The 17,234-nt window shown below is 32.6% G+C and overlaps 1 protein-coding gene across 1 annotated transcript in view; it reads right to left on the reverse strand.

The window, feature by feature from the left end:
• The window catches only part of LOC106464727 (integrator complex subunit 2-like), a 38,566-nt gene that overhangs the window by 18,811 nt on the left and 2,521 nt on the right, over window positions 1-17,234 (reverse strand). Inside the window, 5 exon segments of the mRNA XM_022392497.1 lie at window positions 5,099-5,282; window positions 5,758-5,955; window positions 9,360-9,532; window positions 13,628-13,822; window positions 15,255-15,602. Coding sequence (XP_022248205.1) covers window positions 5,099-5,282; window positions 5,758-5,955; window positions 9,360-9,532; window positions 13,628-13,822; window positions 15,255-15,602 — 1,098 coding nt within the window.

Consider the following 17,234-nt stretch of genomic DNA (forward strand, 5'->3'; position numbering starts at 1 on the left):
AGCCCTGAGAAACAGTGCAATAAGTGTACCATGTTACCCAAATTTTTAAAAGCAAACCAAACCTCAATTCATTCAATCCAAACATCGGCAGGGACAGACAGGATCCCCTTATGCTTTACTCATGATAGTCCATGATTGGTGGTCCAGCACAGAACAGTAATACCACCTGGTCAGCTCCTAGGTAGTCTTATGAAACACCTCATTTCTACAGAGCCTGTTGCAACCTGTATAAAATATATTGAATAAGTGGTTGCTATTGTGGAATTGGTTTGATAAAAGCACACCTGTCTGGGCAACACTCGCCACAGGATGGGATCCTGTGAAACATGGTAAGAGACCCTGAAAGGATGCAAAGAAAATACTGACCCCTCTGTATAATCAAGCAGAAATGGTCAAGATAGCTACAGGGGGTAGGTGAAAACTCTCAGATGAAGAGACTGCCAGATCATGCACAATGACCTCTAGCGAGCAATTCAACCAGGTCACTAAGAGCAGAGAAATGTGACAAATCTGATTAGACGCAACTTGCAGTAGATTCCTTGTCTTCAAAGAAAGCACAGAGTGAAGAGTCGTTGTCTAGCATCTCTAAAGGCATTATTTCAGGCTACAAAACCTTCAAGACCCTCACTAGAAGTGAGAAATTGGGATCAGATGAATCTGTGAATAGGACTGAACCACTATCCTGTCTGGCAACATATTGGGCAAGAAGATTGGTCTGAGGATGTAGAAAGAAGGATAAAGTGGCCTGTTGAGAAACAGTGCAAATAACTCTGACCAGTGATGTCTGCAGGTCAGCAGCCATGAAAAATAAACCTTCAGGTAAAGGGGATACATGGCATATAAGAGTCAGGTTACAAACAGGTGTTGTAATGTAACCATAATATACCTGTTAGGTAACAGGAATGGTGATTTGGGACCAATGTTCCAAAGCTACTTGTGGAATCTGGAGAGTATTGGAGACTAAAAAAAATATGTAGTTGCTATGATTGAATGGTAGTAGATAAGGCCGCCTGAAACAAGGTGATTATGAAAGATGCAAAAACCTCTGCCAAGGAGCTAGGTCAAAAAACGAGTTATGGTTGGCACTTCTGAATAAAATGGGTTCAACCTCCTCTTAATACACCCTTGCTGATATGCATGTCATTTCCGTATATAGAAGTTCATTTTGGACTAAGCATAAAACAGAGACAGATACATGGCAACCTTAGAAATTAAACCAAGATAACGTGCAAAAGACTGTATAACCTCTATGCTTGAAGCTTAATCTTCTGGATAGCCAGATGCACTATATCAGATCATGACTGCCTCCACAGAGAGAGTCTAAAAAAAGTGGAAGATTTGGACACACTAGAAAGAACCTTAGAAGCAGAAGCCAGGGTGTAGCAGCCAATCTGGTGCTATCAACAGAACCCAACAATAGGTTGAAAAAATAATATTTAGTATTCTGGGTAACATACAAAGTGGAGAGAAGGTTTAGTGTTGTAATCCCATTCTGTCCTGATGGAATGCATCTATTGCCAAAGCCTGAAGATGAGTGACTGAAGACCAAATTGCCAGTAGCTGGGTAATCCAATGAGAGGCTAATCCATCAATCACAGGTGCAAAATGAGAGCCACTCCAACAAAACCTTGCAATGAAGCATACATTCTGCCAGAAGAATGTGTTAGGATTGAGACAAGTAACCTGCTGTCACAAGCATCACTCATGATACATGGCAAGCTAGCAGGGTGATAAGATAGGAATGGTCCCGAGGAGGGAGGTCCAAAAGTCGAAAACAAGGAGCCTTGATGAGAAACACAAGACACAACAGAGGAAATGTCAGAGTGAAGCCTATAGATTTTCCCCTTATTAAGCCCAAATCATGAGGCACTGTCTGTGGAAGAGCAAAAAGGCCCAAAACATAGTGTAGGGAATCATCATTGTGCATGCACAGACCCTGGAATTCCTGACTGTTGGGATATGCACCTCATCCTTGAAGCAATGCAGTTGTGAAGAGACAGAACTCTGGACAAGGTAGCAGTAGAGGAACCCATATCGTAGTAGTGTACCGATTTAACAACCCCTTGAGAACAAAGAATGATCCCGAATAAGGAATATTGGGGAAACCAGTAAATCGATGTGTATGATCTCTTGTGCTCTCATTCCAAAGTGACGAGAGATATGAGTGATGTCCACATTCCCAGAAGAGAAAGAATCATTCGTACAGGGGGAGAAGGAGAAGTGAGTAAGGGTGTGGTGAGCTATTCCATTGCATTGAGCCAATTGGGAGTCAACAGAGTCCGAATGAGAAACAAGAAGAAAATTTAAACAATATCCAGACTGATGACATTGTGTGGTGGAGCAAGAACATATGTGTCAGCTCTAAAAAGCTTGCCATCAAGTAGAATCAAGACGTGATGTTAAGACAATTGACAAGATGGTGCCAGCAGTAACCAGTCATCCAAAAAATACCATGTGAAGCCAATGTGAGTTCAAAGGCAAAAACCCAGAACTTAAGTACCTGACCCTTGTGCACAACAAATGCAGATAGTGGTGGAACTCCACCACTATGGCAAAGAGCAGATAGGAGCCAACTACAACAAACTTGGACATCGACAAACCCAGTAAAAAAATAAACTCAGATTAGGGAACAAGTAACTTATGAACCTTGGAGAATCTAGGCATTGATAGAGATGAGAAAGATCGATGACTGGACACAAATCTCCTGTCTGCATAGGCCCAACAACAGAAAGGCATAAAACCTTGGAAGAACTAGCACAACTCTCTCACTATCTCCAGACCAACCAAACTGTGATAGCCCAAGAATTAAGTTTCAACTCCTGATGACCTGTGGGAGACAGAAACCTGACAGGTTGGCTGGATAATAATGGTGAAGATGTGAACTGAATGACTAATCCTGACTCAAGGACCTGCAGAGCTGCTGGATCCATGGTGAAGGGTACCACACATCCATAATTTTTTGAAGCTGAGCCCCCACAGACCCTGAAGATATACAGTAATCACCGATGCAGCTGGCGATCCGACCAAGCCGTGGAACCCTTGGATATAGACAGAATCTATTCTGGGTACCAATGTACTGAGGGGCTGATGTCAGGAGTCAGGCCTACGAGCAGAGCCGGAACTATGACCCCCTTGTAGGAGCCGATGAAATTCCAGACTCCAACAACAACAGGGAGGAGTGTAGAAGCAGAAAATTGAACTAACATGTAGGCTAACAATGGATCTAACTCATCATCAACGAAGTTGGTGATCCTGAGTCTTCCAACAAAGTGAAGTGAAACAAAATGTTGAATTGTAGAGTTAAAAGTTCATAGACTTATTCTGTCCCATCAGGGGACATTTAACTATTCAGTTTAACTACAAACTCTGCCTTAAAACCACGAAATTTGAGAGGTAGAATGTATCATTTCATAGTTGAAAAATGTTTCCACCTGTTGGTGGTAGGCCAAATCACGACATTCTGACAACATGTTAGATAAGGCATAATTGTCCCTTCACGTTAACTGAGAAGTAAACCATCCAGCATGAACCACAATATCAGTGTATGGATAGAAAACTAAAAATTTGCTCCTAGACCTTTCAGCCATCAAATAGAGTGCAGGCTCAAAAGCAACTGGGAAAAAGCCCAAACATCACACAGTCAAAAGAACCAACAGAAGAAACAAATCAAAGGCAGCATCTCCCAAAACAGCCTCCATTTCGTTTTTCATAGGTCATTTAAAGACTGCTGTGTTGATTACCATTGACTGGAACAGCATTTTGTGAGATAAATTTGTTTTGTTAGAGCAAAGCAACATTAGGCCATCTGTCACATTCACCCTAGGGAATTGATCCATGGACCCCAGTGCTGCAAGTCCATAAACGCACCACTGTTTCACAGGGGAACTGAAAAGCAAACAGACTAAAAGAAGGCACATGAAAAAGCAGATCTAAGGTTTTCCCTGGAGGATCACCACAGAGCCAAATATGCATCTCCATATCACTACAAATAAGATCACTGACAGTCTCAACCCACCCACCTGTTGTGGGAGTCGAGATATTAGAGGCAAATAATCCGGGAATTCATACCTTTAATCTGCTTGTCAATTGGAATACATTTTTTAAAATTATTTATTTAGTTATTTATGATTATTATTATTAATAGGAAAATTAGGATAATGTTCAAAGTATCTCTGAACAATTGTAATACTGGGAAATCCGTTAGCGATGCTTTGTCGAGAAAAAGTAACAATATTATGTGAATGAGGTGCTTATGTACAGTATCAGAATATAGGGATCATTAATGTAGATGGAGAGTATCACAAAATAAATATTGCCAAGGGCAATTGAGTGGGGTATAAAAGACTGGAACAAGCGAGATAAAGTCAGACCAATGCTAAGATGGGCAAAGGAATAAACCCTGCCATTCAAGTAATAGCTATAAGTGTCAGGGGAGTTCTGCATGTTTTGGAAATAAAACTAGTGGGTTAAATTGTTTGAAATTTGTCAAAAACATTACTTAAAGTATGTAATTTCGAAAAAATAAAACATTTTTTCTCCTATTTCTAATAAAGAGATTTGTTATTTAATGTAGTTATTTGCACTTGGTTATAAGCATGCCATTCAACTTCAAACTGTTGCATAGCAACACAGCTACAACTTTACAAGTGGGTATGGCTGACCTTACACTAAGGAAATATTTACAATTGTTTCTTGGGGGAAGAAATTATTCTAAATGCTTGAGAAAGTAATGTAAAACATGTGTATTGTGTACTTTGGCCATCTGGAGGAAGCTTCTTCTCTACCAGCTCTTAAAGTTGAGAAATTGTAATTGCAAGCAAATAATGTGACAGCAAAAACTGCATTTGTAATTGTTGTTTTAGATGTTTCTTTTTGAAATAAAGGAATAAAACTTGGATAATATAAAATTTTGAATTATAACGTACTTGATAATAATAATTTCATTAAACTAAATTAATAGTACAGTGGTTTAATTAAATTTTGAATGTAACTCGGTTCCATACGCAGAAAGGAAGATAAAAATGGCGTCAGTAGCTATAGGGTTAAACAATTCTAGTTTAAAATGTACTATCACTTTCTATATTCAAAACTAAGATACCTGATCAGTGAAAATCTCCTGGGTGAATATAGCTTTCATTCGAGACAAGTTATTTTGTCGGATGGGAACTTTCATACCAAGTGTTGAACAGACTAGGTCAGATATAGCTGTAGTCTGGTTGCTGTGAAAATGAATTGCTATCAGCAGCAGCATCTCGCCAAACGAAGCATTCACTCCACTCGTCCTGGGTAAAAGACTCACTCAGATCAAATAACAAAAAATGCATGAATGAAAACAAAACCTAACATTTAACTGTAAAGAAGCTTCTTAGAAAGTTTTTTTTATACAACAGAAGACTGGTAAAACATCAGAATATATATTAAAACAAAGGCGAACAAAATGTTATTGCTAACATTTTTCCATCTCTCAGAGTAACCACATAAATAGCATTCTCTTTAAAGCAATCATATGTTTCCAAAAGTACTCTGTGTATTTCAGATAGAAAGATTTCAACTTACTAAATTATTTTCTTCTTAAAGTAACTATATATATTTGCAGGAATGTTGGCTGAACTGATATTTTTATTTTAAAAAATAACTTTTTAGTTAAAAAAACCAAATGTATCTATAAATGTTGACTGTTTTATCAAAACAAAAAATAGTACTTACCCCAAGATATAATTTTTCTTGAATCAAATATTGAACAGAAATATGTCGTACCTTCCAAAATAACTTTCTTCTTGAAGCAACCAACATATCCATTCACTGGCTCTCCTTTCATGGTCTCCATCAGAGATAAGTGTAGGACAAGCAAGTAGCATGCAGACTCCAAGAGATACAAACCTAATGCCAGCAGGACTGGGTGGGGGGTGTGAAGTTAGTAGCTGGAGGAGAAGGTTAGTTTCATCTTCATAAAACCTAGAAGCAAAAATTTAATTCACTAAGAAAAATGTAAATGCAACATTTGTAATCTTTTCTCTGAAATAATACACACAAAAGTAATTGGTAATTCTCAAGTACAATTACCATAACATTAAAACAACACTAAGTTCCAACTTACATGTATTAATGCTCAGATTCAAAATAAATAGTAAAAAGATCAATATTTTTGAAAACTGCAAGTTTTTATTTTTGTTTGAGACTATAAACCTAAACTCATTAATTTTCCTACAATTAATGATTGTACCGATTGATTGAAAATGTATGGCATTTTAAAATGGCTTATAATAAAATATATTTATATAATAGATATAAATAATTTTCTTCACATTAAGATTTTATTACAGATTGGGTTAGTTTTCAATCCATATACCCAAACTACTATCTTATAATAATAATAATAAAAAAAGAAGAAGATAAATTTTGACATAAAGGCTAAACTATTTGTATTGATGGTGCTCTCTTTCCAGATACAAATGTCTGTGAACAACTGGAGAAGATTAAATTATGAAAATTAATGTTTGACTTTAATAACCTATGACTATAATCAAGTGGTTTTTCTCTGAAACCCAAAAAGCATGGGTAGTATATTATTATTATTTTGTTTAGAGCAGTATAATATAGTTGTGTTTGTGTTATACAGTAGTATAAACTAGTTGTAGTTGGGCAATACTATATTCTGGAAAGTGCAGGGAGTACACGTGAAAACATTTTTTCATAATGTTTATAGAATTTATGATCTTACGCAATCCTCTACCACAGTAGAGACAAGAAGGAATTGCAAACATACCTGTACATCTTGTATTTGTGTTTAAATAAAAACTAAATTTAAGTCGTAGCGAGTAAGCAACATATGCTACAGATGGCAAGTTGTTTTTTTCCTAAACTGTTTCTTGGAAATAGAAGGGAGTCCAGTTTGGAAAAGCACTTTAACATAGAGGTGTTTAAAGCCTGTGATGTGTGATTTCTGACAAAAGATGTTTTTCTCTCAAGTGAGCAACATATAAATGTAAGTTTACTTTCTTCGTGGATTCAATACTTTTATATTTGGTTTATATGATAATATTATTTAGTAACCGACTGTTTTTTTTTTTATGTTTGATGTACAAATATTAAACTGTGGAAGTGTACAAATAACATACACTTTTCTCAGTATCAGGGCTTTAGGTATATTGTAATACGAGGTTAAAAAGAAAAGCCTAAAAGCCGTCTCAATAAGGTTTCATTTTCATCACTGTGAATTTGAGATTGCATGTACACACACTCACACACATATATCTATATACACAGTAACCCTTGTTAGTCCACACATCAAAAATTCAAATTATTTACAATGTGGATGATTTATGATTTAGGTACATCTTTGCAACAGGAAATTTAATCAGTACTCCATATGTTCGTGTTCTGTAACCAAACAGCTATTTTTTGTAAGGAACACAAATTTCCTATACATAAATGATTCAGTAATCCAAACATGACTCCATGGTTGCTGAGTAAGTGTCGAACAAAACAGGAAATGAGGTGATAACTACTGGCCACAAAACATCTGCACTCACAGTAGGTATGGATTTACAAAAATTTTCTGAGAATGACCTTCACAGCAGGTAACTACATATAATCTATAAAAAATAGTGAGATGTCATCAAAGCATTTTATGCTGCAGTCACATCAAGTCACAGTGCTCTAAAATGTAGACACATAAATACCAGCATCATTAAACTGTGATGTTTGTTCATACAAGAAAGCAATGCATTTACCATGTATTCTGTATTCTATAAGTAAGTCACTAGTTTGAACAAAAAAGATGATTTATGTAAAGATAATGACATAATATGACACTTTGGTTAAGTAATTTGTATAATTATTGACAACACATACAATAATAAACTGCTAAGTTTATTGTATATACAGTTGCTTTTTGTTTACCAGTTACACGCCCACACTTATAGTTTGCATCATTAAGTTTATTGTATATACAGTTGCTTTTTGTTTACCAGTTACACGCCCACACTTATAGTTTGCATCATTAAGTTTATTGATTGATAACCTATGCTATTAATTGTCTCCACTGTACTGAAAGTTACTGGTTCAACTATCCAGATTTTCTCATAAACCTTAAGAAATCCTTCATTACAAATACATTTGGGTTAATAAGGTTTCACTGTATATAACATTAAATAAACTAATAATTCCTACTGGTGTACATAGCTTTGAATTTACTTTTTTCTACACATATGGGAACTAATAAAAGAGAAAAAATGATTTGTACATAACAATTAAATTTGAGTTACAATATATAATTAAAATGCTATTACATATTTTAATTCTATAAATACTTGATATCAGAAAAAAGAACACAACTAGAAATTTTATTGATTCTGTGCTGTTTTAGAATGAGTGCAAGAAGATGACTAAACACAGTTATTTTAAAAGGTAAAAAATAAAATAGAAAGATATTCTAAATGTGAATGCCAATAAAAAAAGAAAGATTCGTATGTTATTTGTAACTTTCAGTGAAACTGGTTCAAAATATGTACATTGTTAATATATTTAGAAGAGATATGGTATAAATGAACCCAACAAAAAACACAAGTTAACCATATGCATGGTAGTGTGATGACAAGTTGTTGTTCAGATCTCATTTTCAAAATTGGGGTAAGGGTTGACTTTCAAAAGTATCAACTTATCACTTAATGTAAATGAGAATTATTTATTTTAGGCTTTTATTGTGCCCACATTTTATGGTATTTTAATGTTTCATATTTTTCAAGCTCCTACAGATAGTTTCATTGCACCCTATGTCCTATCTATATACATTCTAGATCCCAATATTTAAACTACAAAAATGGTTGCCTCTGGAGCTGTAATAATATGAAACTAAGTTGAAGTGTGAAGGTCAAGATGAATAACAAGCTTACAATTATCAACAAGTGAATTCCAACTAAGTTAGTCATGAAATAAACTTTTATACAATTTTTTTTTGTTTGAGTATGTAAAATGTGAACAATAATTGTTGTACAATAAAAAAATGTAACAAAAAGTTAATGTGTTGTATTTACAAATATTAGAATTCAAAAAACATACATATAGTTGTCACTGGTTTGAGAAAAACATATCATGCAGCTTTGTACCCTTCCATCAATCTGCATACTATCATTCATTTGCACAAATACATTTCCTCTGTTATTTCTTTATGCCTTTATTGTACATGTTGTTCCACCAACTAGTTCCTTTTGGTATTGATCTTTTGTCAAAGTGAATTAATAACATTAATAAAATACAGAGCAAGGTAATTTTCTTTAATGTGGCTTGTAAATTACAGCTAGGAATTCCATAGATATAATATTTTAAAATAGTGATAAAACTTGTAAGGTAATTCTTACTTTAAGCCTGCAATGCCTCGTAATGCACAATACAGCCTGAGAAGTGAGCTGGCTTGTACAACTTTAGAATCAGGGAGGTTACGTTGATCAATACTGAACAAAACTAGGTTCTGAAGGCGTTGAAGAAGTTCTTCTCGAAGAGGCTGTATAGTTCCTCCATCAGATTCACATTTCTAATAAAACAGATGCAACAAAAAGTTTCTCTTATGTCCATATTTTAAAGAAAATAACATCAGCAATATCTTATATTTATCCAACTAATCTTTCATTAAATAATCTGGTACTGAACTATGCAAAATTTCCACAAAACATTACAAAAATCTGGTATTTATCTAGTCAATCTTTCAATTACATGTACTAGAAGCTAAATTAGTGCTTGACCAATTTATTATGCTTATTGTGGAATCCATTTGGCTTATTCAATTTTGTAACGAGTTTCCTGTTGGTTCATATTTTGTATTTACTTTTTGACAACACTACTTAGGATTACTACAAACTCTGAAGACAACTTTTTATCATAAGAAATTTTATTTTGCTTTTTTTTTAAACGCTATAGTTTCCTTAGAAATAGAATGAAAAACAGTTAACTTTTCCACACTATGGCATTATACTGGTTGCTTCTGCATTTGTAAAATTAACAACTCATAACCATTACCATTTTTTTGGTAAATTTACAATTTATAATGAAATAAAACCCACTATGTGACATAGCTGCATACTATGACATTATGCAACATTCTTTTAAGTACTGACCTTTTCACATGCAGCTATACCATGTTTTCTACCCCCCTCGTTCCAACAGACATTTACATTTTTTTTTATTTATTCAGGTGTATGTGCAGTTTTCACTTAACTCAGTGGTCAAGAAGGTTAAGTCCTTTCATTCTTGCTATCCATTGATCTATATCATTCACCTAAGGTATCACCTTTGTCTTCCCCTAAGAAAAAGTTCTGTAAAGCTGTATGTACTATGTGTGGAAGTAGAGAGTGACTTTTTCCACTGGCGGGTCAGTGAATACAACCTCCCTTGGGAATGAAAAACAGATGTGGATGGTGCATGTCACTCTGAGAAAGTATGACATTCTAATTCTATGTACATAATATTATGTTTTCTCAGTGTTGAACAGATTTACAGGGAATACAGTCTGGAACTAGACTATAGAGACTAAACAGCTTTTAGCTCTCCAGTAACAGTGATTGCCCATTATGAAAATAAAATACCCCCACACACTGTTGTAAATAAATTGTAAATAAATGATTATGTTCGTTGAATTTTTATATTGCATCCAGTCTCATTCTCTCACAAACTCAGTCATATTTAGCAAATTGAAAATTATTGTGTAATATATTTCTCAGTCACATCTCCTGATATTCTGTGGAACTATTTTGCCACTCTTGGTGAAATCAGTTTCACCCGAGAATAAAACAACCTGAAAGCCAAATTTCACAGATGTTTAATAGCAATAATATAATCATAGGCCTAACATATATTGTTCAAACTAATATTTATCATACTATCTCCAATTAATAAAAATTACCTTTGTATTATTTTCTGAACTGCATACCTTATAGGAAAGAATGGAAGCTTTGTAGCAAAGACATTGCAAAAAAAGAAAAGAATGCCAGCTTTCAGACAACAGATTAATGGCTTTGTTATCTTCATAAGCTTGCAAGTTGTAATGCAGTAAGATGAATTTTACAGTATTTTGCACTAAAATTAAAACTTTCACTGTATTCAAAGTGTTTGACCTAGAAATAAGTAACAAACATGCATAAAGACTACACATTTGAATCTTTGTTTCATATGTTGAGTTTTATCTACAGATTGAAAGTTTTAAATATTTCTGCTTCCCCTATAAAAATTACAATTGGGGTGGGGAAATAAATTAGGGGTAACACTTTCAATTTTTTTATAATATTTTATTCAAAGCAAATATTAATAAAATATACATCAAAACAATTCCTAAATCTCATCATTTAGTTAGTTTTACTTTCTAGGTGATTTAGAAGATCAGACAGATTTTTTTTTAAACTTAAAAATGTCACAAAAAGTGTAAGATAGATACTATGCTGGAAAAGGTTAAGGTAATTTTACTTAATTTAATTACATAAAATTTAAAAAAGAACTAATTTATAGTGCACCTCCAGCCTTCCAGCAACAAGAAAGATAGTGCTGTATACATTAATATCATTTTCATGTGTTTTTTTTAATATATCATTATTATGAAGTTTTATAGCAAGTTTCAAAACTCATAGCTGTTAGCTGCATAAAAATGGAAGGATATCATAATGCAACATAGTGTACCATCACTCAACTATAAAGGTTTTAGCAGGTGAAGAGTCAGAGCTAATTAAACCCATGCACTATTAATATTTACAAGATTGTAAAAAGTTAAGAAATGTAAAGCTAGTACAGCACAACAAATCCAGTTTTATTGTTTGAACACTTGGTCATTTTGAATTCCAGGTGTGGCCAATTTGTATCACCTGATGCCCAAAACAATGAGACTTGTGTTAGAAACAAATTTTATCATTATACTGTACCTGTTGCACAAGTACATTTTTGTGAATTAATTTTTATATGACTTTGAAATTACTGTGCCATCATCATGTATCATTAAAATGTCAATATAGCACATAAAATATATATACGTTTTACAAAAATCTGAGATGTCAACTTTTTCAACCACACTTTTTTTATGTACTGTTTCAAAACATTTAGTGTTTGATTTAAAATGATTTCAGATTCACTAAGTTAATATGCAAACAGTAATGTGTAACTTACAGTGCCTAATGCTTAATACCCTAAGACTATGCACATGCACACTGGTATACAGAACACTGGATGTCTCAAAGCTATATGTTAAAATTGTGCTTGTTGAAAGTTTAGATCCAGTGAAAGGTTTATTCACTTTCAGTCACCTACATGAACAATACTTTGAACACTTCTCCAGACAATTTAGTATTGTTTTACATGTCCATAAGTATGTTTATTTTGAAGATTTAAGTGTTTTATCTATAATTATGCAGTTTACTCAAACTTTGTAACCAATCAAAGTTAACAAATAATTATAATTCATTTTATTTATTATGGAAATTCATACTTAGCTAAAGTAAAAACCTAGTATTTTGGATAATCTTCAAGTACTCTAAATTTTAAAGTCAAATAACATAAAAATTAGAATAACATCAATTAATTTTGTAAAATAAAACTTTTGATCTTTATAATGTTATCTTACACAATTTGAAATCCATTAGAGAATGAATAAGAATAAAAGAGAAGGCCTATTCAGGTAATATTGTATTATTTTGTTAAAAATACTAATTTCTCCATGATAGTCACTGTAATGTTTTATTTCTATAATGATGATGTGATACATGTCAACTTTTTAAAAGTTAGCTGTGTAATTCTGTAACCAAATTTTCAGTATTTTCTACATAAAAGAAGAGAAATTTCCATTATAATGACATAGTATTTTAGATAAACAAGTCAAGCAAAGTTAAAACAACATTAATATGTTCTATTAGTAATCACTAATTGATTGTGTTTGTTGTCTTCTAATAAAGATCTTTCGGTTGAAACTTTATTTTTAGTGCTCTATCTTTCTCTCTCTATTTATATATATAAATATATATTTTTGATCTATTTGAGAGTAGGGTATCTGCATTCTTTACTGTTATGTTATTATTTTTTGAGCTTGCACCTCTCAAACATAGATTAGACAAGTACAGCAGTTTTGGCTACTGTTCAAATCCTTAGTAAAATCCGAAGTTATATTCAGTTTGTATGTATATTTTTGGGATGGTGAAGGAGCAAGAAACAGATTTTTCTATCATTTTGGGTGTTGAATAAACAGTTATTTGTAAATTGGATGCCCCTGAAGTTTTTAGTATGAGTATAATTCCAAGATTTGCCTATAAGAAAACGAGGGATTTTGAGGCCTAAATGTTAATAAAAAAAACAGATATCCACGTACTTGTGATACTTAATACAGGTTATACCTTCTTTTAACAATTTTTGACTGCTTACAAAATAAGCAGTCAACTGACTGGTCATTTGACTGACTCATCAATCTTGACAAAAACTATAATTAAACTAGGCTAACACTGTCAACTGACAATGTTTAGTTACATTAAATTTTATTCTTTCTTCTTCTTTCGTATACTGATGTTATATTTTATACAAAAAAATGAGTAACTGTAATTCTCATTGACCCATATTGATTTTGTGTTTTATTAAAATATACTAATAAAGGAAAACTACAGACCTTTTGACAGTTTCGCACATACTGAGCAAACCATGCTCTCACTTTGTCATCATTTCCAAGTAAAAGACCACTGACAAAAGCTACTAAGTCTCCAACTACTGAATCAAAATCAGTAGCTTCTCGATGTCCCTGCTCTAGCCGACTGTGATCCAATGTCAGCAGCACTGCCAGGCCAGGCATTCGACACTGTTCTACCTGAAATATGTAAATAAAAATCCCAGCCAAGATAAAATATTTTTCTTAAAAAGGATTTCAAACAATTTTGAAGTTAATCAGTGAAATACAAGTATGTCCGAGTCAATGTGAAAGGTCTTTTAATTGCTTTTAATCTGTGAAGAACAGAATAAATAATCCTATCATTCTTTAAAACTATTTCAATACAAATAATTACCTAAACATTATCTAGAAGTTTGCAAAAAAATCTTAATTTGACCACCACATTACCAGTGAAGACTTATATTTAGGTTCTCAAATTTCATTGCATTAAAGAAACTTCCACTTAGGAGGGGATTTCATTTTCTGTTTTGTTACAAAATAAGATCAAATTTTTGCTAGGCTTTTTTTCATACTAAAGCTTAGTAATAACCTTTAACTGCATCGTGCCATAGAGTCTACAGCATGATAGCCATTTTTATGTGTATTGTTCAGTAGAATCTAAGGCATATATTATCTTTCTTTCTCTATACACCTACACAGATGTATATGTCTTGGCTATGCAACTAATTCATCACAAGAGAATCCCCAAGTTTTCTAGTGGTTATACATTATGTAGATTACATGACAAACATGACTACTGCATATTTTCAGAAGGACAACATACTTTCACTGCTATTTTTTTTACTAAAGGACAAATGAATATATATAAAAAAAAAACAACGGATTTTACCACAAAACCTTAAACAACCTATTTTAGTGATTTTCAAACTATGTAGTAAAGACCACAAACTATTAAAAAATATTTAAAAAAAACCAACAAATTCTGGACAAAGAATAAACAATTCTATCTCACTGAAGAAGTTAGAATTATAATGTAAGCTAATAAAGGATGATATTTTTATTTAAAAGTTATTAAAATTTCATTAAAAAAATAATAAAAAATAAGGCTTCAGTAACAAATTCTTTTAAGTGGAATTTTAAGTGTTAAGAGAGATAATTATCCTATTTTTGATAACTGTTTATCCATATACATAATGTAATTTCCTTTTTGAGATCTTGGTATCTTTCATATGCACAGATAATAGGAATAAAACCCCAAATATTAACCAATTGATTGGACAATTAATATTTAACAAGAGACTCAATGAAAATTAGCCTGTTAAAAAAACATCTAACTACAAAACTAAAATCTTCTATTTTCACTTGTTAAATAAAAACATTTTGGTATGGATAATTAAAGTAAAACATCACACTGTTTTAAGTAAGTGAAAAGTAGGCCTCAAATCAGTTAAGTTTATGAAGTAATTGTTAGTGTGTTGTAATACATTTTTTCACTTCTACAGAAATCTTTCCACACATCTATTTTAACCATGAGATTTGTGCCTGTCTTTACATTTGTTTGAAAAATATTTTCTTAAAACACAGACAAATAAAATGTATTTAACTACATATATATATAAATATGGCTTACTGCTGTAGCTCTAACACTCAGAGTTTGAACCACATTCATCTGACACAGCATTCGGAGGGCTTGCATCCGGATTCTTCCTCCAGGTGTTTCTTCATCTTGTTTCTCTCCATTCTTAATCAAAGTCTCACACACTTCTTGAAAGCTGTCTGGTGCATTTGCCACCAGTCTGCATATAAGACCTGCACCATTCTTTACATGAAGAAGAGCTTCAGCTACATCTGGAATATGTAGTAAACCTGGTAACTCTGCCTGAGCTATACACAACACATCTGCCACTTCTTCTAAATAGACAGTGTTGTCAAACAACTCTGATGATCGGAAGACGTACTCACTAGGGTTTTCTTTAACCTTGAAAGCACAGAGGACTTGTATGTTAGCTACAATAATCAGTTAATGGTACTATGTAACATGTTAAGTAATTTTAACTTTAAAGCTAACCTTTCTAAGCAGTTATTATAAATGCTTAATCTTAAGGGAACAGAATTATTAACTTTTAACTTCTTGAAGAGCTAAGTGATATCACACATAAATGTAAAAGGTGAAAGCATTTCAAATGGTCCATCAGAATTACCCTGATCCAAAACATTAAATAAAAATCACATAACAATCCAATTCCTCATAATCTTTCACATCCCTGTACAGTTATCTATTCAAAAATAAGGTTGAATAACACAGACTAAGAGCACACATCATATCATCAAGGAAACTATCTTATATGTTATTAATTGTCAGAGAATAGCTTGTATACATAGAACTTCAAAAAGAGTATGCTCAATAACTCTAATAACCAAGTTACTATTACTGACACTATTAGTCTAGAAGCCCAAAAGGCTACCTACAGTTAGTCTATCTCTACCTCAACCAATGACTCAAATCACCATTAACTTTCCATGCCCCACTTTAAACATGTGCAACTGTTTAAGCCTCTTTTCAAAACTAAATGTTACTTTACTACTGCAGATGTTACTAACACAGCACCTTAATTTTGATGCTTAGTTTACTTGATGTTTGAAAAATAAGATGAATTTGACAGCCAATATGACTTCTATCATTCTACTTAATATTATCTTCTATTTTTACTGAAATAACTATTGTTACTGGACACTTGGTAAATATACAAGTATTAAATTTCAAGTTACCTTCATGAATATGTAAATGTACATAAAAGCTAATTATACATGTTACCCAGTCATTGGAATTACTCTTCTACCAAATACCATAAAGAAATAGTATTTGATAAAAAGTATAGTCTGCCACAATAACAAAAAAACTCACTGAGCAAATGCATAATCTGCCATAATAATTAAAAACTAACCAAAAGCAAATACTGGTCCATCTATGGACTGTTTAATATTCATAATATGATTAAAATGATACTGGAGAAAATTATATAAATTACATATAACCAAAAATATTTAAGTATAATAACTGTACTTAAACTGCAACCAAGTTTATTAACAATTATGCTTCAATATTAAATAGTCACTAAAACATTACTCTAGTAAACCAACTATTCATTTCTAAGCTACATTTTTTAAATATTTCATTTGGTCATGAGAGATGAAGCATTGAATTCAAATATAAATCTGACACAGATCTTACACAAAATTTTATAAATTGTTGTAATTTCTTTAAAGTCTAAAATAAATTGTATAAGGAAAACTTCAAATGTTTTTTTTCAATGTCACCAAACCCACCTGTCATAAGACCTGTCATAAAAACCTAAAATTCACTGAGCAAAAGGCATAGTGTGCCATAATAATCTAAAATTTACTGAACAAAAGGCAAAGTTTGCTATAATAATCTAGAACTCACTGAACAAAAGGCAAAGTTTGCTATAATAATACAAAACTTGCTGAGTAAAAGGCAAAGTTTTCTATAATAATCTAAAACTTGCTGAGCAAAAGGCACAGTCTGCAATAATAATCAAATCTCATTAAACAAAAGGCATAGTCTGCAATAATAATCAAATCTCATTAA

The sequence above is a fragment of the Limulus polyphemus genome, unplaced genomic scaffold (genome assembly GCF_000517525.1).
Source record: "Limulus polyphemus unplaced genomic scaffold, Limulus_polyphemus-2.1.2 Scaffold1728, whole genome shotgun sequence".
NCBI classification, from domain to species: Eukaryota; Metazoa; Arthropoda; class Merostomata; order Xiphosura; family Limulidae; genus Limulus; species Limulus polyphemus.